This window comes from Salmo salar, chromosome 02 (genome assembly GCF_965601325.2).
Source record: "Salmo salar chromosome 02, fSalSal1, whole genome shotgun sequence".
NCBI lineage: Eukaryota > Metazoa > Chordata > Actinopteri > Salmoniformes > Salmonidae > Salmo > Salmo salar.
In genome coordinates, this window is record NC_138292.1 from 22,182,932 (window position 1) to 22,204,194 (window position 21,263).

The 21,263-nt window shown below is 46.5% G+C and overlaps 3 protein-coding genes across 3 annotated transcripts in view; 1 reads left to right on the forward strand and 2 right to left on the reverse strand.

Moving 5' to 3' along the window:
* Window positions 1–5,194, forward strand: part of LOC145860331 (microfibrillar-associated protein 5-like) — a 116,279-nt gene extending 111,085 nt beyond the window's left edge. Inside the window, exons 5-7 of the mRNA XM_082960790.1 lie at window positions 3,975–4,062; window positions 4,242–4,315; window positions 4,454–5,194. Of these exons, the coding sequence (XP_082816916.1) occupies window positions 3,975–4,062; window positions 4,242–4,315; window positions 4,454–4,569 (278 nt within the window). The 3' untranslated portion in view covers window positions 4,570–5,194. The remainder of the gene's footprint in view (window positions 1–3,974; window positions 4,063–4,241; window positions 4,316–4,453) is intronic.
* Window positions 5,195–5,272: 78 nt separating this feature from the next.
* Window positions 5,273–15,233, reverse strand: LOC106576987 (adaptin ear-binding coat-associated protein 1). Its single transcript, XM_045699973.2, has 8 exons — window positions 15,106–15,233; window positions 13,867–13,967; window positions 13,267–13,371; window positions 12,065–12,146; window positions 10,616–10,724; window positions 10,051–10,309; window positions 7,334–7,439; window positions 5,273–7,239 (listed from the first exon to the last, which is right to left on the reverse strand). The coding sequence occupies exons 1-8, from the start codon at window positions 15,198–15,200 to the stop codon at window positions 7,185–7,187; spliced, it is 912 nt and encodes a 303-aa protein (XP_045555929.1). The 5' UTR covers window positions 15,201–15,233; the 3' UTR covers window positions 5,273–7,184.
* A 252-nt stretch (window positions 15,234–15,485) lies between these two features.
* Window positions 15,486–17,813, reverse strand: aicda (activation induced cytidine deaminase). The gene is made up of 5 exons (XM_014154598.3): window positions 17,718–17,813; window positions 16,960–17,125; window positions 16,060–16,348; window positions 15,864–15,979; window positions 15,486–15,777 (listed from the first exon to the last, which is right to left on the reverse strand). The coding sequence occupies exons 1-5, from the start codon at window positions 17,735–17,737 to the stop codon at window positions 15,727–15,729; spliced, it is 642 nt and encodes a 213-aa protein (XP_014010073.2). The 5' UTR covers window positions 17,738–17,813; the 3' UTR covers window positions 15,486–15,726.
* Between the last annotated feature and the right edge of the window lie 3,450 nt (window positions 17,814–21,263).

Here is a 21,263-nt window from a genome sequence, read left to right on the forward strand (position 1 = left end):
ACCCTACCACCTGGTGAGTGAGGTCTGTCTCTACCCTACCACCTGGTGAGTGAGGTCTGTCTCTACCCTTCCAACTGGTGAGTGAGGTGTCTGTCTCTACCCTACCACCTGGTGAGTGAGATGTCTGTCTCTACCCTACCATCTGGTGAGTGAGGACTGTCTCTACCATACCACCTGGTGAGTGAGGTCTGTCTCTACCCTACCCCCTGGTGAGTGAGGTGTCTGTCTCTACCCTACCACCTGGTGAGTGAGGTCTGTCTCTACCCTACCACCTGGTGAGTGAGGTGTCTGTCTCTACCCTACCACCTGGTGAGTGAGGTCTGTCTCTACCCTACCACCTGGTGAGTGAGGTCTGTCTCTACCCTACCACCTGGTGAGTGAGGTGTCTGTCTCTACCCTACCACCTGGTGAGTGAGGTGTCTGTCTCTACCCTACTACCTGGTGAGTGAGGTCTGTCTCTACCCTACCACCTGGTGAGTGAGGTCTGTCTCTACCCTACCACCTGGTGAGTGAGGTGTCTGTCTCTACCCTACTACCTGGTGAGTGAGGACTGTCTCTACCCTACCACCTGGTGAGTGAGGTCTGTCTCTACCCTACCACCTGGTGAGTGAGGTGTCTGTCTCTACCCTACCACCTGGTGAGTGAGGTGTCTGTCTCTACCCTACCACCTGGTGAGTGAGGTCTGTCTCTACCCTACCACCTGGTGATTGAGGTGTCTGTCTCTACCCTACCACCTGGTGAGTGAGGTGTCTGTCTCTACCCTACTACCTGGTGAGTGAGGTCTGTCTCTACCCTACCGCCTGGTGAGTGAGATGTCTGTCTGTACCCTACCACCTGGTGAGTGAGGTCTGTCTCTACCCTACCACCTGGTGAGTGAGGTCTGTCTCTACCCTACCACCTGGTGAGTGAGGTCTGTCTCTACCCTACCATCTGGTGAGTGAGGTCTGTCTCTACCCTACCACCTGGTGAGTGAGGACTGTCTCTACCCTACCACCTGGTGAGTGAGGTCTGTCTCTACCCTACCACCTGGTGAGTGAGGTCTGTCTCTACCCTACCACCTGGTGAGTGAGGTCTGTCTCTACCCTACCACCTGGTGAGTGAGGTCTGTCTCTACCCTACCACCTGGTGAGTGAGGTCTGTCTCTACCCTTCCAACTGGTGAGTGAGGTCTGTCTCTACCCTACCACCTGGTGAGTGAGGTCTGTCTCTACCCTACCACCTGGTGAGTGAGGTCTGTCTCTACCCTTCCAACTGGTGAGTGAGGTGTCTGTCTCTACCCTACCACCTGGTGAGTGAGATGTCTGTCTCTACCCTACCATCTGCTGAGTGAGGACTGTCTCTACCATACCACCTGGTGAGTGAGGTCTGTCTCTACCCTACCATCTAGTGTGTGAGGTGTCTGTCACTACCCTACCACCTGGTGAGTGAGGTCTGTCTCTACCCTTCCACCTGGTGAGTGAGGTGTCTGTCTCTACCCTACCACCTGGTGAGTGAGATGTCTGTCTCTACCCTACCACATGGTGAGTGAGGACTGTCTCTACCATACCACCTGGTGAGTGAGGTCTGTCTCTACCGTAGCATCTAGTGTGTGAGGTGTCTGTCTCTACCCTACCATCAGGTGAGTGAGGTCTGTCTCTACCCTACCACCTGGTGAGTGAGGTCTGTCTCTACCCTACCACCTGGTGAGTGAGGTCTGTCTCTACCCTACCACCTGGTGAGTGAGGTCTGTCTCTACCCTTCCAACTGGTGAGTGAGGTGTCTGTCTCTACCCTACCACCTGGTGAGTGAGATGTCTGTCTCTACCCTACCATCTGGTGAGTGAGGACTGTCTCTACCATACCACCTGGTGAGTGAGGTCTGTCTCTACCCTACCCCCTGGTGAGTGAGGTGTCTGTCTCTACCCTACCACCTGGTGAGTGAGGTCTGTCTCTACCCTACCACCTGGTGAGTGAGGTGTCTGTCTCTACCCTACCACCTGGTGAGTGAGGTCTGTCTCTACCCTACCACCTGGTGAGTGAGGTCTGTCTCTACCCTACCACCTGGTGAGTGAGGTGTCTGTCTCTACCCTACCACCTGGTGAGTGAGGTGTCTGTCTCTACCCTACTACCTGGTGAGTGAGGTCTGTCTCTACCCTACCACCTGGTGAGTGAGGTCTGTCTCTACCCTACCACCTGGTGAGTGAGGTGTCTGTCTCTACCCTACTACCTGGTGAGTGAGGACTGTCTCTACCCTACCACCTGGTGAGTGAGGTCTGTCTCTACCCTACCACCTGGTGAGTGAGGTGTCTGTCTCTACCCTACCACCTGGTGAGTGAGGTGTCTGTCTCTACCCTACCACCTGGTGAGTGAGGTCTGTCTCTACCCTACCACCTGGTGAGTGAGGTGTCTGTCTCTACCCTACCACCTGGTGAGTGAGGTGTCTGTCTCTACCCTACTACCTGGTGAGTGAGGTCTGTCTCTACCCTACCACCTGGTGAGTGAGGTGTCTGTCTCTACCCTACCACCTGGTGAGTGAGGTCTGTCTCTACCCTACCACCTGGTGAGTGAGGTGTCTGTCTCTACCCTACCACCTGGTGAGTGAGGTGTCTGTCTCTACCCTACCACCTGGTGAGTGAGGTCTGTCTCAACCCTACCACCTGGTGAGTGAGGTCTGTCTCGACCCTACCACCTGGTGAGTGATGTCTGTCTCTACCCTACCACCTGGTGAGTGAGGTCTGTCTCTACACTACCACCTAGTGAGTGAGGTGTCTGTCTCTACCCTACCACCTGGTGAGTAAGGTGTCTGTCTCTACCCTACCACCTGGTGAGTGAGGTCTGTCTCTACCCTACCACCTGGTGAGTGAGGTCTGTCTCTACCCTACCACCTGGTGAGTGAGGTCTGTCTCTACCCTACCATCTGGTGAGTGAGGTCTGTCTCTACCCTACCACCTGGTGAGTGAGGACTGTCTCTACCCTACCACCTGGTGAGTGAGGTCTGTCTCTACCCTACCACCTGGTGAGTGAGGTCTGTCTCTACCCTACCACCTGGTGAGTGAGGTCTGTCTCTACCCTACCACCTGGTGAGTGAGGTCTGTCTCTACCCTACCACCTGGTGAGTGAGGTCTGTCTCTACCCTTCCAACTGGTGAGTGAGGTCTGTCTCTACCCTACCACCTGGTGAGTGAGGTCTGTCTCTACCCTACCACCTGGTGAGTGAGGTCTGTCTCTACCCTTCCAACTGGTGAGTGAGGTGTCTGTCTCTACCCTACCACCTGGTGAGTGAGATGTCTGTCTCTACCCTACCATCTGCTGAGTGAGGACTGTCTCTACCATACCACCTGGTGAGTGAGGTCTGTCTCTACCCTACCATCTAGTGTGTGAGGTGTCTGTCACTACCCTACCACCTGGTGAGTGAGGTCTGTCTCTACCCTTCCACCTGGTGAGTGAGGTGTCTGTCTCTACCCTACCACCTGGTGAGTGAGATGTCTGTCTCTACCCTACCACATGGTGAGTGAGGACTGTCTCTACCATACCACCTGGTGAGTGAGGTCTGTCTCTACCGTAGCATCTAGTGTGTGAGGTGTCTGTCTCTACCCTACCATCAGGTGAGTGAGGTCTGTCTCTACCCTACCACCTGGTGAGTGAGGTCTGTCTCTACCCTACCACCTGGTGAGTGAGGTCTGTCTCTACCCTACCACCTGGTGAGTGAGGTCTGTCTCTACCCTACCATCTGGTGAGTGAGGTGTCTGTCTCTACCCTACCATCTGGTGAGTGAGGTTTCTGTCTCTACCCTACCACCTGGTGAGTGAGGTGTCTGTCTCTACCCTACCACCTGGTGAGTGAGGTCTGTCTCTACCCTACCACCTGGTGAGTGAGGTCTTCAGTGTGGAACAGAAACATCACTGAACAGTGTTAGGCCAGGGATGACCAGTGGTGTCCAGTGTTATCTAAACATTGTGTGTGAGTTATCTGGATGTTGTGTGTTTCCTCTGTGCTAGACTGTAGGGAAGAGACGTACCCCTGCACCAGGATGTACTCTGTCCACCGGCCCATGAAGAGATGCATCCACTCCCTCTGCCTTTACAGGTAAACTGCAACTACAGGCTCTCTGTCACTGGAAAACATAGACACACTCAGTGCCTCCTGGTCATGCAGTCAAAGTCCATTGGTTTCAACCTGAGAGCCTGTACAGAGAGGCATGTTTTAGAGACAGCAGCTGGGCTCTGATTATAGTGTAATGATGTCTGTCTCCTGGTTTGTCTCAGCCTCCCTCGTGTCTATGTGATCAACAAGGAGATCTGTGTTAGAACTGTCTGCCAACAGGATGAGTACCTGAAGGGTAAGACAGTCCACCTGATAGCCCTTCATTAGACCCGTTGTTAGGATTACAACAACATAACAATCTTAGAGTGCATGAAACACTTACTGACTTTAGGACATCTGAGCCCACACATCCTCTCTCTTCTCTCCATCCCAGCTGAGCTCTGCAGGGAGCGGTCCGGCTGGCCCAAACGCTTCCAGAGGTCAACCACCAATAAGAAACGCTGTCGCAATCGCCGTGGCAACCCCAAAACCTGGGAAAACAAGGCCTGATGGGCCCAAGATGGCAGAGACAGAAGGAGGGGTGGAAGAAGAAGGGAGGAAGGAGAGAAGGAGGAGGAGAGAGGACACCCTTGGAGACAGAACACTGGGTTGTCTCCATAAAAACACCCCAAAACACCATAAATCCTCTGCTCAACACCTGGTGCTAGCCTGTGCCTTAATACACAACCACACAGACACACACAACCACACACACACACACACACACACAACCAGACACACACAAACAAACGACATATATATATATATATATATATATATAACACAGTCCACGTAACTCCAGTTAAGAACAGTCTGAGTCATATTTCTCAGTTCTTCTATTGGCCCTGTGTTTTATTAGAACTGTCTGTGAATATCAGGGGAGAAATCACTCCCCACAGATTTGACCTGTGTTTTATTTGACACGGATCATGTTCTGGAGGTTTACGTCAGTGCAGTTGCGGGCTGTATAATACTGTTCAGATGGAACGCTGTTGAGTTCCTGTAGTTGTGTACTGTCGAGACAGTCTGAGAACAAAGTATCCACTCTGTCATTACTGACACCTTACTGTAAAGCACTCTATCACAATCCAACACCGAAGCAGTGCAATACTACCCAATAAAATGTCATTCATTGGTTTATGTGTGGATTGCTTTATTGATGTAGTTCCGTTTTTTTCCTCATGTAGATAAAAAGAAAATAAGTCAACCTTGATTCAACATTACTTGATATCTTTATGCTTTGATTTTCAATACATCAACATTTACATACACATATATTTTGTATTTGTAATGTCAAGAATAAACACATAAACCAACATGAGTAGGGTCTACACAGACTCTCACCAGTTCATACCAGTTCTCCCACTAGCTGTGTTCTCACACAGGAAATCAATCAATTATCACCTCATTAATCAACATCATGTCATCAGTCAATGCAAATGTTTGAGTCCATGTGTGTGTCCATGAGAGAAAGACACACAATGATAAGTACAAAAGCCACATAACTGGATTACTGTAATATTATGATGTCCTGTACAGCATTATCATCCATCCCTCCATCTATCCCTCCTTCTATCACTCCCTCTATCCATCCATCCCTCTATCCCTTTATCCCTCCCTCCCTCAATCTATCCATCCCTCTATCCCTCCTATCATACATCCCTTCCTCCCTCCCTCCATCATCCCTCCATCTACCCATCCTTCCCTCCCTCTATCCCTCCATCCATCCCTCTATTCCTCCATCCATCCATCCCTTTACCCCTCCCTCCATCAACCCTCTATCCCTCCCTCCATCCATCCATCCATCCATCCATTCCTCTATCCCTCCCTCCTTTCTCTCACAATAACAACACAACAGTAAAGTAAAACACTGCATCTCACAAGGACTGGAATGGTCTGACTGCATTGACAGAGTTATGTTAGTTCCAGGGTACAACGTATAGAATACAGACAGACGGACGGACGGACGGACAGACAGACAGTTGTATGTACACACACAGGGCTATTCATCCAGCAGGGCAAAAGTCGTGACCTAAATGAGTCATCTCTACCCAGAAACCCCTAGGTACTGTTTACATCACAAGGCCTAAATCAGGCCTGTCTATCACCCCATGGGTTTAAGCCCTTCCTCACCCTCCATCCCTCCTCAGACCCCACCCATCTTTCCCTTTCATCCCCTCACTCTGCTATCACTTCCCTCAATCAGCACACTTACTTCCTCTCTCTCCCTCCATTTCTGTGTTAATTGACCAACTAACACCAGCCTCCTGTTAAAACAATGCAGCCAAGTGACCCAGACAAGTGCCCATCCCCAGCCAGCAGTGATAACGTCCACAGCAGCTGCTGCTGTGCATCTCACCACTCTCCCTGTCAGACTGTGGTTGTAGGACCACAATATCCCACTAAAGGGCGCCAAACAGCATGACTGCTGTGTAAACTTACAGTAGATCAGTGTCCACTCAAAGCAGAAGCTGCTCCAAAGCACAGCTCCAGACTCACCATGGCCTAACCTTAGCAATTAAGAGGAAAACGCAAAACTGACCTTAGATCAGATATAAGATAACTTGGTCATATACTACTGCATCCTGTAAATCAGTTATTTCAGGCGATAATTCCAGTTGTACTGGAGATTCTAAAGGAAAATGAACTACAACACTACCACAACAACAATGGGAATTACAATCTACTGACAATATATACATTTACAATAATATATTATGTACATAAATTAATTAATGTATTTATTTATCAAGACTATATTAGTGTGAGTCACCATCATTCCTTTCTGTGCCATCTTTCATTTAGAGAGATTTTCCCTCAGTCTTTTCCCTCAGTAATAAATAAATACTCTGTTGCAATAGATAGAGAGACAGAGGGAGAGGAGGGCAAGGAGAGGGGGACAGAGGGGGAGAGAGTGTAACTTTGGAGGGAGAGGATGGTAAGGAGAGGAAGCCAGGAGAGGGGTGAAGAGAGAGAGAAATAAAGAGAGGGGGAAGAGAGAGAGAGAAAGAGTACACTGAGGTTGAGGTGATAATATACAGTGTTCTGCTGGAGTCCTCCTCTGGAGTCCTCCTCAGGGGTTAAAGGTCAGGTGAAGGTCAAGTGAAAGAGATTGTGCGACGGCCTCAGAACTGCTGCCAGTTGGTGGAACCATCATCGTTGGCGAGAGAAGACACTGACCTGCAATATGGGAAAAAGAGGAGAGCATTAATGTGGGGAACAGAATAATGAAAGAAGAGAGAAAAGGATGAAAGAGAGAAGATTATCCCCTTACTTTTCTGGGGCAGAGAAGTCTCCCCACATGTCCGAGCCGCCTGTAGGGTTGGGGATTGGCTGCACCACAGAGCTGGAGTTACTGCTGTCCAGGTCTAACAAACAGCCTGAGAACAGAGAGACAACGATAGAATTAGGAATTAGAAAACAAATTTAATAGGATCTCTATGGAGACAACACACATCAGACCCTTCAATACACACCCTCTACTACTTTCTCTATATTCATACTCTAACGACAATAGCCTTTTTTCTTGGTTAGCTCATAAAACTAAAAGAAAGAACACCCTGGGCCCCATTCAATCCTTAACCTAATTACACAGTGGCATATAAAACATACACTTTTTCCCTTCAGTCAAATGAATTCACAGCATGGTTTGGGGAACTGTAAAAATAGTCTTCAACAATGGTAGCAAAATGCGCTATACAGAAAAAGCAGTTACTAGGGTAATCAAACAAGATAAACAAACAAATGAATCAGAAGCAGCAATATAAGAACAGGGTCACATTCAGGAGAACACAACGCTCTGAACGTTGCACATAGAATTGTCTTGTAAGGAGCTGACATCATCCCTAATCTACATGCCAGAGCAGATCTATACTGAACAAAAATATAAACGCAACATGCAACAATTTCAATGATTTTACTGAGTTACAGTTCATATACGGAAATCAGTCAATTGAAATAAATAAATGAGGCCCTAATCTATGTATTTCACATGAGAGGCCAGGAGCACAGCCATAGGTGGGCTTGGGAGGACATAGGCCCACCCACTTGGGAGCCAGGCCCAGCCAATCAGAGTTTTTCCCCAGAAAAGGGCTTTATGACAGACAGAATACTGCTCAATATCATCAGTTGTCCGGGTGGCTGGTCTAAGACAATCCCGCAGGTGATGAAGCCGGATGTGGAGGTCCTGGGCTGGCGTGGTTACGCGTGGTCTGCGGTTGTGAGGCCGGTTGGACGTACTGCCAAATTCTCTAAAACAACGTTGGAGGCGGCTTATGGTAGAGAAATTAACATCCAATTCTCTGGCAACAGCTCTGGTGGACATTTCTGCAGTCAGCATGCCAATTCCACACTCCCTCGAAACTTGAGACATCTATGGCATTTTTTGTGACAAAACTGAACACTTCAGAGTGGCCTTTTATTGTTCCCAGCACAAGGTGCACCTCTGTAATGATCATGCTGTTTAATCAGCTTCTTGATATGCCACACCTGTCAGGTGGTACGATTACAGTATCTTGGCAAAGGAGAAATGCACACTAACAGGGATGTAGACAAATTTGTGCACAACATTTGAGAGACTAAGCTATTTGTGCATATGTAAAATTTCTGAGATATTGTATTTCAGCTCATGAAACATGGGACCAAGACTTTACATGTTGAGTTTATTTTTGGTTTTATTACACACACACACACACACACACACACACACACACACACACACACACACACACACACACACACAAAAGTATGTGAATATCTCTTCAAATTTGTGGATTCGGCTATGTCAGCCACACCTCACACCTGTTGCTGACAGGTGTATGAAATTGAGCACACAGCCATGCAATCTCCATAGACAAACATTGGCAGTAGAATGGCCTTACTGAAGAGCTCAGTGACTTTCAACGCGGCACTGTCATTTTGTCAAATTTCTTCCCTGCTAGAGCTGCCCCAGTCAACTGTAAGTGCTGTTATTGTGTGTGGAACGTGGAAACGTCTAGGAGCAACAACGGCTCAGCCGCGAAGTGGTAGGCCACACAAGCTCACAGAATGTGACCGGCGAGTGCTGAAGAGCGTAGCGAGTAAAAATTGTCTGTCCTCTGTTGCAACACTCACTACCAACTTCCAAACTGCCTCTGGAAGCAACGTCAGCACAGGAACTGTTCGTCGGGAGCTTCATGAAATAGGTTTCCATGGCCGAGCAGCCGCACACAAGCCTAAGATCACTATGCATAATGCCAAGCGTTGGCTAGAGTGGTGTAAAGCTTGCCGCCATTGGACTCTGGAGCAGTGGAAATGCATTCTCTAGAGTGATAAATACGCTTCACCATCTGGCAGTCCGACGAACGAATCTGGGTTTGGCGGATGAACAGGTGAACGCTACCTGCCCCAATGCATAGTGACGACTGTCAAGTTTGGTGGAGGAGGAATAAAGGTCTGGGGCTGTTTTTCATGGATCAGGCTAGGCCCCTTTGTTCAAGTTAAGGGAAATCCTAAAGTTACAGCATACAATGACATTCTAGACGATTCTGTGCTTCCAACTTTGTGGCAAAATTTTGGGGAAGGCCCTTTCCTGTTTCAGTATGACAATGCCACAGTGCACAAAGCGAGGTCCAGGCAGAAATGGTTTGTTGAGATCGGTGTGGAAGAACTTGACTGTCCTGCACAGAGCCCTGACCTCAACCCCATCGAACACCTTTGGGATGAATAGGAACGCCAGTTGCGAGCTAGGCCTAATTGCAGAACATCACTGCCTGACCTCACTAATGGTCTTTTGGCTGAATGGAAGCAAGTCCTCACAGAAAGCCTTCCCAAAAGAGTGGAGGCTGTTATGGCAGCAAAGGGGGGACCAACTCCATATTAATGCCCATGATTTTGGAATGAGATGTTCAGGGAGCAGGTGTCCACATACTTTTGGTCATGTAGTACATATCTATCTGAACAACCAGTAGCATTACACGTCGCTGAATGTGGCCCAAAATGCTAATCACCTACCTGTGTTACTTCCCCCTGAGAACATGTCACTTCCTGCTGAGAATGTGTTGTTTCCTCCTGAAAATGTGTCACTTCCCCCTGAAAACGAGTCACTTCCCGCAGAGAATAAGTCTCCCCCTGAGAATAAACCTTCGTTGTCATTGGAGGAGCTTGACATAGGGGGAGGGGCTATCTTGGCACCTCCACCGCCAGGGGGAGGAGGGAGGAGCCCAAAGCCACCAGCGCTCTGGGGGCGGGACTTGTCTCTCTTTCTGCCTTGCTGAGAGAGGAACAGAAATGGAAAGAAAGAAAGAAAGAAAGAAAGAAAGAAAGAAAGAAAGAAAGAAAGAAAGAAAGAAAGAAAGAAAGAAAGAAAGAAAGAAAGAAAGAAAGAAAGAAAGAAAGAAAGAGGGGCGACGGGTGAGAAGGAAGGAGAGAGGAATAGGTGTTTGAGTGATAGCTTGACAAAGCTTATAAACAGAGCATGGGTTTGCAACGTGTGCGTGCATGTTCGTTTTTTAGTTGTTAGGCACTAACCAGATGGTACCATGGTAGGAGTATTATGGGTATGAGTTGAGGAAGTTACCCCGATATTGAGAGTGATGGTCTGTCCCTCTTTGAAACCCAGGTCCAGTTTAGGAGTGTTGTCTGGAGTCTGAGACTGCTTACTGATCTCAAGCTCCTGTTTCACCCACCTGACAGAGAGACAGAGAGACAGAGGTAGGTAGAGAGAGAGAGAGATAGAGAGAGAGAGAGAGAGAGAGAGAGAAAGAGATATATACAGTAAACAGATAGAGAGAAAGAATGAGAGGGAAAAAGGGACAGAGAGTTATAGCTAGATATTACATTTCAAGCATCTTTATTCTTTTGAAAAATGTTATGTGCATAATGTTTACTTTTAATTTGTGATTGTTTATTTCACTTGCATTGGCAAGACAAAGGAGATGATTGTGGACTACAGGAAGAGGAGGACCGAGCACGCCAACATTCTCATCGACGGGGCTGCAGTGGAGCAGGTTGAGAGCTTCAAGTTCCTTGGTGTCCACATCACCAACAAACTAACATGGTCCAAGCACACCAAGACAGTCGTGAAGAGGGCACGACAAAACCTATTCCCCCTCAGGAGACTGAAAAGATTTGGCATGGGTCCCCAGATCGTCAAAAGGTTCTACAGCTGCACCATCGAGGGCATCCTGACTGGTTGCATCATTGCCTGGTATGGCAACTGCTCGGCCTCCGACCACAAGGCCCTACAGAGGGTAGTGCGAACAGCCCAGTACATCACTGGGGCCAAGCTTCCTGCCATCCAGGACATCTATACCAGGCGGTGTCAGAGGAAGGCCCTAAAAATTGTCAAAGACTCCAGCCACCCTAGTCATAGACTGTTCTCTCTGCTACCGCACGGCAAGCGGTACCGGAGTGCCAAGTCTAGGTCCAAGAGGCTTCTAAACAGCTTTTACCCCCAAGCCATAAGACTACTGAACATCTAATCAAATGGCTACCCAGACTATTTGCAGTGCCCCTCTCACCCCTTCTTTACACCACTGCTACTCTCTGTTATTATCTATGCATAGTCACTTTAATAACTCTACCTACATGTACATACTACCTCAACTAACCGGTGCCCCCGCACATTGACTCTGTACTGCTACCCTGTATATAGTCTTGCTATTGTTATTTTATTGCTGCTCTTGAATTGCTTTTATCTCTTATTCTTATCCGTATTTTTTGGAAACTGCATTATTGGTTAGGGGCTCGTAAGTAAGCATTTCACTGTAGGATCTACACCTGTTGTATTCAGCGCATGTGACTAATAAAATTTGATTTGATTTTGATTTGAATATAAACATATGTTTTCCATGTCAATAAAGCCCCTTGGAATTGAATTGAGAATTATAGAGTGAAACAGATGACAGGCTATCACTAATTCATGTCAGTTAGAAGTCTACATTCTAGCTCTGATCTGCACTTGTTCGCTAATGTAATGAGAGTGTTATCTCTGTTGTGACAGCTGACAGCTGTAAGAGCAACACACTTAAAGTGGTCCTGCAGCGCCACGTTGAAGTCAAACGAGTCTCCTCTGTCCCCGAACCCGATGCCTATGAACGCACTGCGACCTGGGAGACAGAGGTCAGAGAAGAACAACAGACCAATGTAAATTACAAATCAAATCACTTCGTACACACACTGATCCTAAAACAGAGACATAGCACAGTGAGAAACAACTGATTGTGTACTCCAAATGCTGTAGTAGAATACTGTTTCAAACTACATACTCAAATGATCCAAAACATACTTTGTTATTACTGTGGTATACTACTAATACTATACTGAACAACAATATGAACGCAACATGCAACAATTTCAACGATTTTACTGAGTTACAGTTCATATACGGAAATCAGTCAATTTAATTAAATAAATTAGGCCCTATTCTATGGATTTCACATGACTGGGCAGGGGCACAGCCATGGGTGGGCCTGGGAGGGCATAGGTCCACCCACTTGGGAGCCAAGCCCACCCACTGGGGAGCCAGGCCCAGCCAATCAGAGTATGTTTTTCCCCACAAAAGGGCTTTAATACAGACAGAAATACTTCTCAGTTTCATCAGCTGTCTGGGTGGCAGGTGAAGAAGCCAGATATGGAGGTCCTGGCCTGGCGTGGTTAAACGTGGTCTGAGGTAGTGAGGCCGGTTGGATGTACTGCCAAATTCTCTAAAACAATGTTGGAGGCGGCTTATAGTAGAGAAATAAACATTCAATTCTCTGGCAACAGCTCTGGTGGACATTCCTGCAGTCAGCATGCCAGTTGCATGCTCCCTCAAAACTTGAGATATCTGTGGCATTGTGTTTTGTGACAAAACTGAACATTTTAGAGTGGCCATTTATTGTCACCAGCACTAGATGCACCTGTGTAATGACGATGCTGTTTAATCAGCTTCTTGATATGCCACACCTGTCAGGTGGATGGATTATCTTGGCAAAGGAGAAATGCTCACTAAAAGGGACGTAAACAAATATGTGCACATTTTATTTTGTGAAATAAGCTTTTTGGGCATATGGAACATCTCTGGGATCTTTTATTTCAGCTCATGAAACATGGGAACAAAACTTTACATGTTGCATATATATTTTTGTTCAGTATAATAACTGCCAATAGAAAATGTGAGGAAGTAGTGTGTGATACTTCTTTCTAATTTGGCTATATGGTGACAATGGACGACGATCAACAACCCACCACTCTCATCCTGGATCCGAAGCACAAAGTAACGACTGGAGTCACTGACGGTTTCTATGGCGATGCCAGGGTACTCGTCCACTGGTGCCTGTGCAAACAGCTCCCCTGCAGAGACGGGTAGTTATAACTCAGGCATTATAACTAACGGTTCTAGTCAAGAGTCAGAGGGCAAGGTGGAACAGTTAACATGGTCCTTTCAGATCAACAAGAAGTTCCCAGGGGACGATTTGGAATTGGGCACAATGATCTTCTGACTAGAAGTGCCTAGAGGTGGGCTAGAGGTGGGCTAGGGGCTATTGCAGGAGTCCCCAATTACATTCAGCAGTGGGCAAATTCCTTGAGCGGATGGTCAGAACATAGTTATAAATAATTTGCACACTGCAAATTGACCGCAAGAAACAGATAGTATTTGACAAAAACAGAATCATTTCAAAACTTGATTACATTGGGATACGATCACATATGCCTCTCTATTTATGCGTGAGAATACTTGGGAACAGATTTCCTACATTAAAATTACTTTGAGCATTTCCTGGTGATTTTACAGTCTTTTATGTCCAAGAACAAAAAATGATAATTTGTAAAGATTTGGCCTCTCACCAGAGATCTTGTCCTCCAGTTTGATGAAAGCCACTTTTCCCCGAGCCGTCACTCTCATACGGCCTGTCCAATCAGGGGCGTCCAGCTTCCAATCCGCAGCCCTGAGGGAGACACAGACAGCCAATCAGGGATGAGACTGACTGTATAGGTGTGTGTGTGTGAGAAAGAGGGAGACCATGTTGTTGATAACCAACCACTACACCTTGCTACTGAAATGAGTGACTGGGCTGGTAACTGGGCTGGGGACTGGGCTGGTGTCTGGGCTGGGGACTGGGCTGGGGACTGGGCTGGGGACTGGGCTGGGGACTGGGCTGGGGACTGGGCTGGTGACTGGGCTGGGGACTGGGCTGGGGACTGGGCTGGGGACTGGGCCGGGGACTGGGCTGGTGACTGGGCTGGCAGTTCACCAGACCTGGGGTGGAATAGTCCCTCATTATTATTACTCACTACATCACACAACAGACTCAGCTTTGTGTGTGGTCATGGCACGTTACTGGTGGTCAGCCAATCAGCTCCCAGGAGACAGATACAGTATGGAGGCTGTCCAGTCAGCATGGAGATAGACTGGATCACGTTAAAACACCAGCCAATGAACAAATGGGTAAACACAATATAGTCACACACACACTGCCAAACGTAGACGGTTCCCTAACAGGACTGAAGTCACTGTTAACAAGAGATCCTTTAACGAACCCTGTTCAGCAAGTAACAGGATAGGCGACAACAGAGAAAATGCCCAGATAATCCTCAGAGGGAGTAAAAATCTCACCTAATCCTCTGGACCTTTAAATACCGTAGTATCCGCAATAGCCTTTCATTAAACATTCGCCCCAAAGAAGAGCGCAGTCAAAGCGCATTCTATAAAACGGGGACACGACACAGTCACGTTTTCGCACTGAAAACAGGATTCAGTGTCATTGTCTAATACCGACAGGTGGACTACAATAATGACAGGTGTATTCTCCCTATCCATCCCACTACGCACAACCTTGACATCTGGTGGTAGACTATTCCTCCCCAACCAATTTGCCTAGTAAGCCACCTTAGAAAAAGCTATTGCGTACTGCAAAGGCAACAGAGACGACCATTATAGCCTTTATATGGACTTTACATTGCCTTGATGTGGGGACAAGAGCTTTGCCTACGGGGAGGTTGATATATCGCCGTATCAAACAATGGATGCTGGAGTCAGACCAGGGCAAGGCCACTGGTTGATTCTGACGGAACCGGGTCTCTTACCTGACTCCCCGGTTCGATGCCCGCGGCGGGATTCGGTAAACGTTAACGTCAGGTTTCACACACAGGATCGACTCGTATTCGCCCTCGGTCGCCATCTTGACTTTAATTCAATCGGTGTGTGGTGATGGTGCACGTTAACGGGCGCGAGAGCGTAATACACTGTGTATTTGCGCACGTGAAGCGTTCACATCCATTTCTAATGTCATTCGTCCAGATTAATCAACCATTGTCAGTGATAGTTTAGAGATCATTGTAATCAATTAGCCTAAGCTTTATTTTGTTGTTTATCGTTGTCTATGTGAGAGATAAAGAGCTGGTCAAATGTAAATAGAGGATAGGATAATGTCAACACAAAACCACTCATAATCACAGTTGGAGGGAATGATTTAATGGATGTGTTACAAGACAGTAATAATGCTACAAAGGGTAAAAATGTAAATCACATGGATTAAATAATATATAAACACATTATTGAGTTGTACAGTTGACCTACTTCAGTTATTATTATTTACTTTTACAGTGATAGATTAAAGTGATCAGTTTAACATTGACAGGTAGCACCAGTGGGAGGAGCAGAATAAATAGCTCCATATCAGTGTATATGACAGGGATAGAGGTGAATCACAGTCCAAGTAGCTCGAAAGCATCTCCCCAATCTTCTGCCTCACCAGGCTGAAAGACAAATCAGTAAACAATATTAGCCTACTAACTCAAGGGTACAGTGTGTGTGCGTGTGTGTGTGTGTGTGTGTGTCCTACCTGGAGGATGTCGTTAAGTTTCCTGGCCAGTTGAACAGAGTTTTGATGCAGTCCGTCCCAGGCCTTAAACACACGCTGTCTGCAAGCTACAAAAGTCTGCCAACAGTAGAAATAGTCTATAGGGAAGAGGCAGAATTATAATGAGAGACGTACTCACACACCCACACACTCACACACACACACACACCCTCTCTACCTTCATAGTTCATGACAGTGATCTGCACCCCGGCTCTCTGCAGCATGCGGAGACCCTCTCTAGCACTGCTGTCCTCCGGGTCACAGAAGTAGAGCCTGGAGACGTAGATCCTGAGGCGGAGGTTGGGGGTCTGGCTGAGGAACTGGGCCAGCCTGTAGGAGCAGTCTGAGCAGGGGGACCAGGAACAGAACCAGGTGACAGAGTAACACAGTCCCACACTGTCTGGAGCTCCATAACCCCACAGGCCTGGACACAGGGCGCCTGCTTCCAGGAGGCGCAGGAACAGCAACTGGGGGGTGGAAGGAAAGAGCGTGATGGAGGTGTGTGAGAAAGGGAGAGGGGTGAGGAATGAGGGAGAGATAGTGATGGAGATAGGGGAGGAAGTGAGAGGGATGAGGAATGAGGGAGAGTGAGTGATGGAGATAGGTGAGGAATGAGGGAGAGAGAGTGATGGAGATAGTTGAGGAAGGTAGACGGGTGAGGAATGAGGGAGAGAGTGATGGATGTAGTTGAGGAAGAGAGAGAGAGAGAGAGAGAGAGAGAGAGAGAGAGAGAGAGAGAGGGGGGAATGATTGAGGGAGGAAGATGTAGATAGAGAGAAAGGAGAGGTAATGCATGGATAGAGAGAGTGGAGAGTAGAATGACGGGAAAGAGAGTGATGAAGACAGGGGAAGGAAAGAAAGAAAATGGAAGAGATGGGAAATATATAAAGAAGGAAAGGGGGAGAGAAACTGGAGCAAATGACAGATGATCAAATTTGTTGCATGTTTTTTACCCCTTTCGTCTGTTTCTTCCTCTCCCTCTCTCGCCTCTCCCTCTCCTCTCCCTCTCCTCTCCTTTCCCTACTCTCTCCCCTCCCTCCTCTCCCTACACTTTCCCCTCCCTCCCTCCCTCCCTCACCTCAACATGACAGCCGGACCGGTTGCGCAGGTGTCCAAAGTCGAAGGAGAGTGAGTTTGGTCCCACCCGCCTCTTGACCACGAAGCACAGGTAGGTTTCGTGTCGGCCCTTGGCCCAGCGCATGTTCTTATAGTGGTAGATAAACTTCTTCTGGGCCAACAGAACACTGAGACACAGAAAGTAGGTTTTCACTCAAATAAGTATTAGAGATGAATGTTAAATCTATTTTCATACACAAACTGAGGCAGGCCTATGGTGAAAAGGTGAATGGTTATAGCCACTACTATTGCTTTTCCCTTCTCTGCCCCTGTAGTGTATTTCTTCTGGTGTGGAAAAGCCATATACTCTGGTTATGAGGACTGCACTAACTACTCAACACTTTCCGCTTCTTCTTTCATAAAACCACTGGTTTGATTAACCATCTGTCAATGAACTGGTGTCTAACAAACTGGCCCTGGTTCTCTCAGTCTCAGTTTCAATCAGACAGCTTTCAGTGAAACTAGCGAAAGCTATTCAATACATTGTTGTCATCATCACCGAAACTTCTGATTGTGCTGCATAAGAGAAAGATGACAGGAGTGGTTTCATAATGCATCATCAATAATAAATAGGACAGCAATCACCAATTGGTAGTGATTAGCTTTAAAATATGTACTACACCATACATTAGTTGATCCCGTCATGTGATATTATATCATATACATTTTCTCAACTCATTAAACAATGAATACAAAAAAACAGATGTGCATTTTACTCACCTGTCAAATTTGTTGATCATTTCAGAAGCCTAATTTGTCTCACACAGTCAATCAGGCGAGAGTGAGTGGTGAGATGAGTGAGAGAGGGTGGGGGGAGGAGGGAAGGGAAGGAGGGGACAGGGTAGATATATATATATATAAACCTATACGCTCAGTCAAACAGTTTGTGTAGAGAGGTGGCTCTGGTTGGATGGAGAGATTTTTCAAAACAAGAATAGGGGAGGGGTGACAACAGTACCAAAGCTAGGCCAGGGCCGTATAGATACAGTATACTACAGGACATTGTTATTCAGTATACTACAGGACATTGTTATTCAGTATACTACAGGACATTGTTATTCAGTATACTACAGGACATTGTTATTCAGTATACTACAGGACATTGTTATTCAGTATACTACAGGACATTGTTATTCAGTATACTACAGGACATTGTTATTCAGTATACTACAGGACATTGTTATTCAGTATACTACAGGACATTGTTATTCAGTATACTACAGGACATTGTTATTCAGTATACTACAGGATATTGTTATTCAATATACTACAGGACATTGTTATTCAGTATACTACAGGACATTGTTATTCAGTATACTACAGGATATTGTTATTCAATATACTACAGGACATTGTTATTCAGTATACTACAGGACATTGTTATTCAGTATACTACAGGACATTGTTATTCAGTATACTACAGGACATTGTTATTCAGTATACTACAGGACATTGTTATTCAGTATACTACAGGACATTGTTATTCAGTATACTACAGGACATTGTTATTCAGTATACTACAGGACATTGTTATTCAGTATACTACAGGACATTGTTATTCAGTATACTACAGGATATTGTTATTCAATATACTACAGGACATTGTTATTCAGTATACTACAGGACATTGTTATTCAGTATACTACAGGACATTGTTATTCAGTATACTACAGGACATTGTTATTCGGTATACTACAGGACATTGTTATTCAATATACTACAGGACATTGCTCTTCAGCAAACAACAATGTAGGCCTACAAACTGGGAAACTAGATAAGAAACACTAGTTATACTAGATATATATAGTCCATGAGTTGATTATGACAAATACTAAACTGAACCAAAAATATAAACGCAACATGCAACAATTTTAAAGACTTTACTGAGTTACAGTTCATATATGTAAATCAGTCAATTGAAATAAATTCATTAGGCCCTAATCTATGGATTTCACATGACTGGGAATACAGATATGCATCTGTTGGTCACAGATACCTTAAAATAAAGGTAGGGGCGTGGATCAGAAAACCAGTCAGTATCTGGTGTGACCACCATTTGCCTCATGCAGCGCAACATATCTCCTTCACATAGAATTTATCAGGCTGTTGATTGGCGGATATTGGCTTGAACTGGAACACGCTGTCGTATACGTTGATCCAGAGCATCCCAAACATGCTCAATGGGTGACATGTCTGGTGAATATGCAGGCCATGGAAGAACTGGGACATGTTCCAGCTTCCAGGAATTGTGTACAGATCCTTGCGACATGGGGCCGTGCATTATCATGCTGAAACATGAGGTGATGGCGGCGGATGAATGGATGACAATGGGCCTCAGGATCTCATCACGGTATCTCTGTGCATTCAAATTGCCATCGATAAAATGCAATTGTGTTTGTTGTCCGTAGCTTATGCCTGCCCATACTATAACCCCACCGCCACCATGGGTCTCTGTTCACAACGTTGATATCAGCCAACCGCTCACCCACACAACGCCATCTGCCCGGTACAGTTGAAACCGGCATTCATCCGTGAAGAGCACACTTCTCCAGCGTGCCAGTAGCCATCGAAGGTGAGCATTTGCCCACTGAAGTCAGTTACGACACCGAACTGCAGTCAGGTCAAGACCTTGGTGAGGACAACAAGCACGCAGATGAGCTTCCCTGAGATGGTTTTTGGTTATTCTTTGTTTCGCAAACCCACAATTTCATCTGTGGCATTATGTTGTGTGACAAAACTGAACATTTTAGAGTGGCCTTTTATTGTCCCCAGTGTAATGATCATGCTGTTTTTTTTTATTGTCCCACCTGTGTAATGATCATGCTGTTTAATCAGCTTCTTGATATGCCACACCTGTCAAGCGGATGGATTATTTTAACAAATGAGAAATGCTCACTAACAGGGATGTGAACAAATTTGTGCACAACATTTGAGAGAAATAAGCTTTTTGTGCTTCTGGAACATTTCTGCGATCTTTTATTTCAGCTCATGAAACATGGGACCAACACTTTATATGTTGCATTTATGTTTTTGTTCAGTATAGTTATACTACATAGATATAGTCCATGAGTTGATTATGACTAATTAGAGGACCACAAGAAACAAATCCGTTTCACAATGCAGGAAACACAAAGCAATTACAGTGACCACACATGAGTCCAGGAGTGTTTGACGTGATTTGTAACCTTTTGATTTTCTCACATACGTCAGTAAACTCAGCCAAATGGGTGGAAATTTCCAAAGGCGCTTCGCTCGCTCCCCCAGCCAGTCACCCAACCCTCCACTCTGGTTTTCCCAGATCATAAAAAATGAAAACTTCCAGATACCTTCTCGCCTTGATGCAGACTGGGTTTACCACTCTTCCTCGTTCCCCTCCACTCCTCCCTCCTTTCCTTACCTCCTCCCCCTCGTCACCGTTTCCAGGCCCCAGAGTTGGGGTAGACATGGGCGTCCCCCCTAATCCAGAGGCCCTGACACCTATACCTCTGATTTGGGTTTTGTGAGTGCATGTTCTTGCACGTGTCATATTTGGGTTTTCCCAAAGTGTGTCAATCATAAAAACCGTAGGAGCTGTGAGTGACCCCTCTCACCCCAGGCTTCCCTCTCTGCTCCACCACCGCAGTGTGTGGCTCTCTCCCCTTACCCACACTGTGTATAACTCAGACCAACCAGCCTTTGAACCATGAGATGTTGTCATCCATCCTCCTCCATAGACGAGGGTGTGTTCACTCTCTCTCCGGCTTTGTTCTGTGCCATCGTTCTGTCTGTTTTTGCTCCGGCCCGGTCCCGTTCACTGCAGCTGCACGCATCCTGTGCCTCTGTTTCCCATGACTTCCCACTCCCCTCACCCTCTCATGCACTCTGTGGTTTGGGGAATTCACCGTTTCCCAGGGTGGGTGTATTTGGAGCTCATCTGTACTGTGTGTGTGTGTGAGTGTGTGTTTGGTTGGCTTGTGGAGCCCATCTGTGTGAGTGTGTCATAATTATGATCTATACACATCATCTGGAACAGATTTATACACTCTGCCATTTACGTACCAACCGCCAGGGGTGCGGTGCCCCAACATCAAGATTTACACTCATCTGCAATGTTTGTCTCTGTGTGTCTGTGTGTGTATGTGTCTGGGTGTGTATGTCTCTGTGTGTGTGTGTGTCTGTGTGTGTATCTGTCTGTGTGTGTATGTCTCTGTGTGTGTATGTGTCTGTGTGTATGTCTCTGTGTGTGTATGTGTCTGTGTGTGTATGTCTCTGTGTGTGTATGTGTCT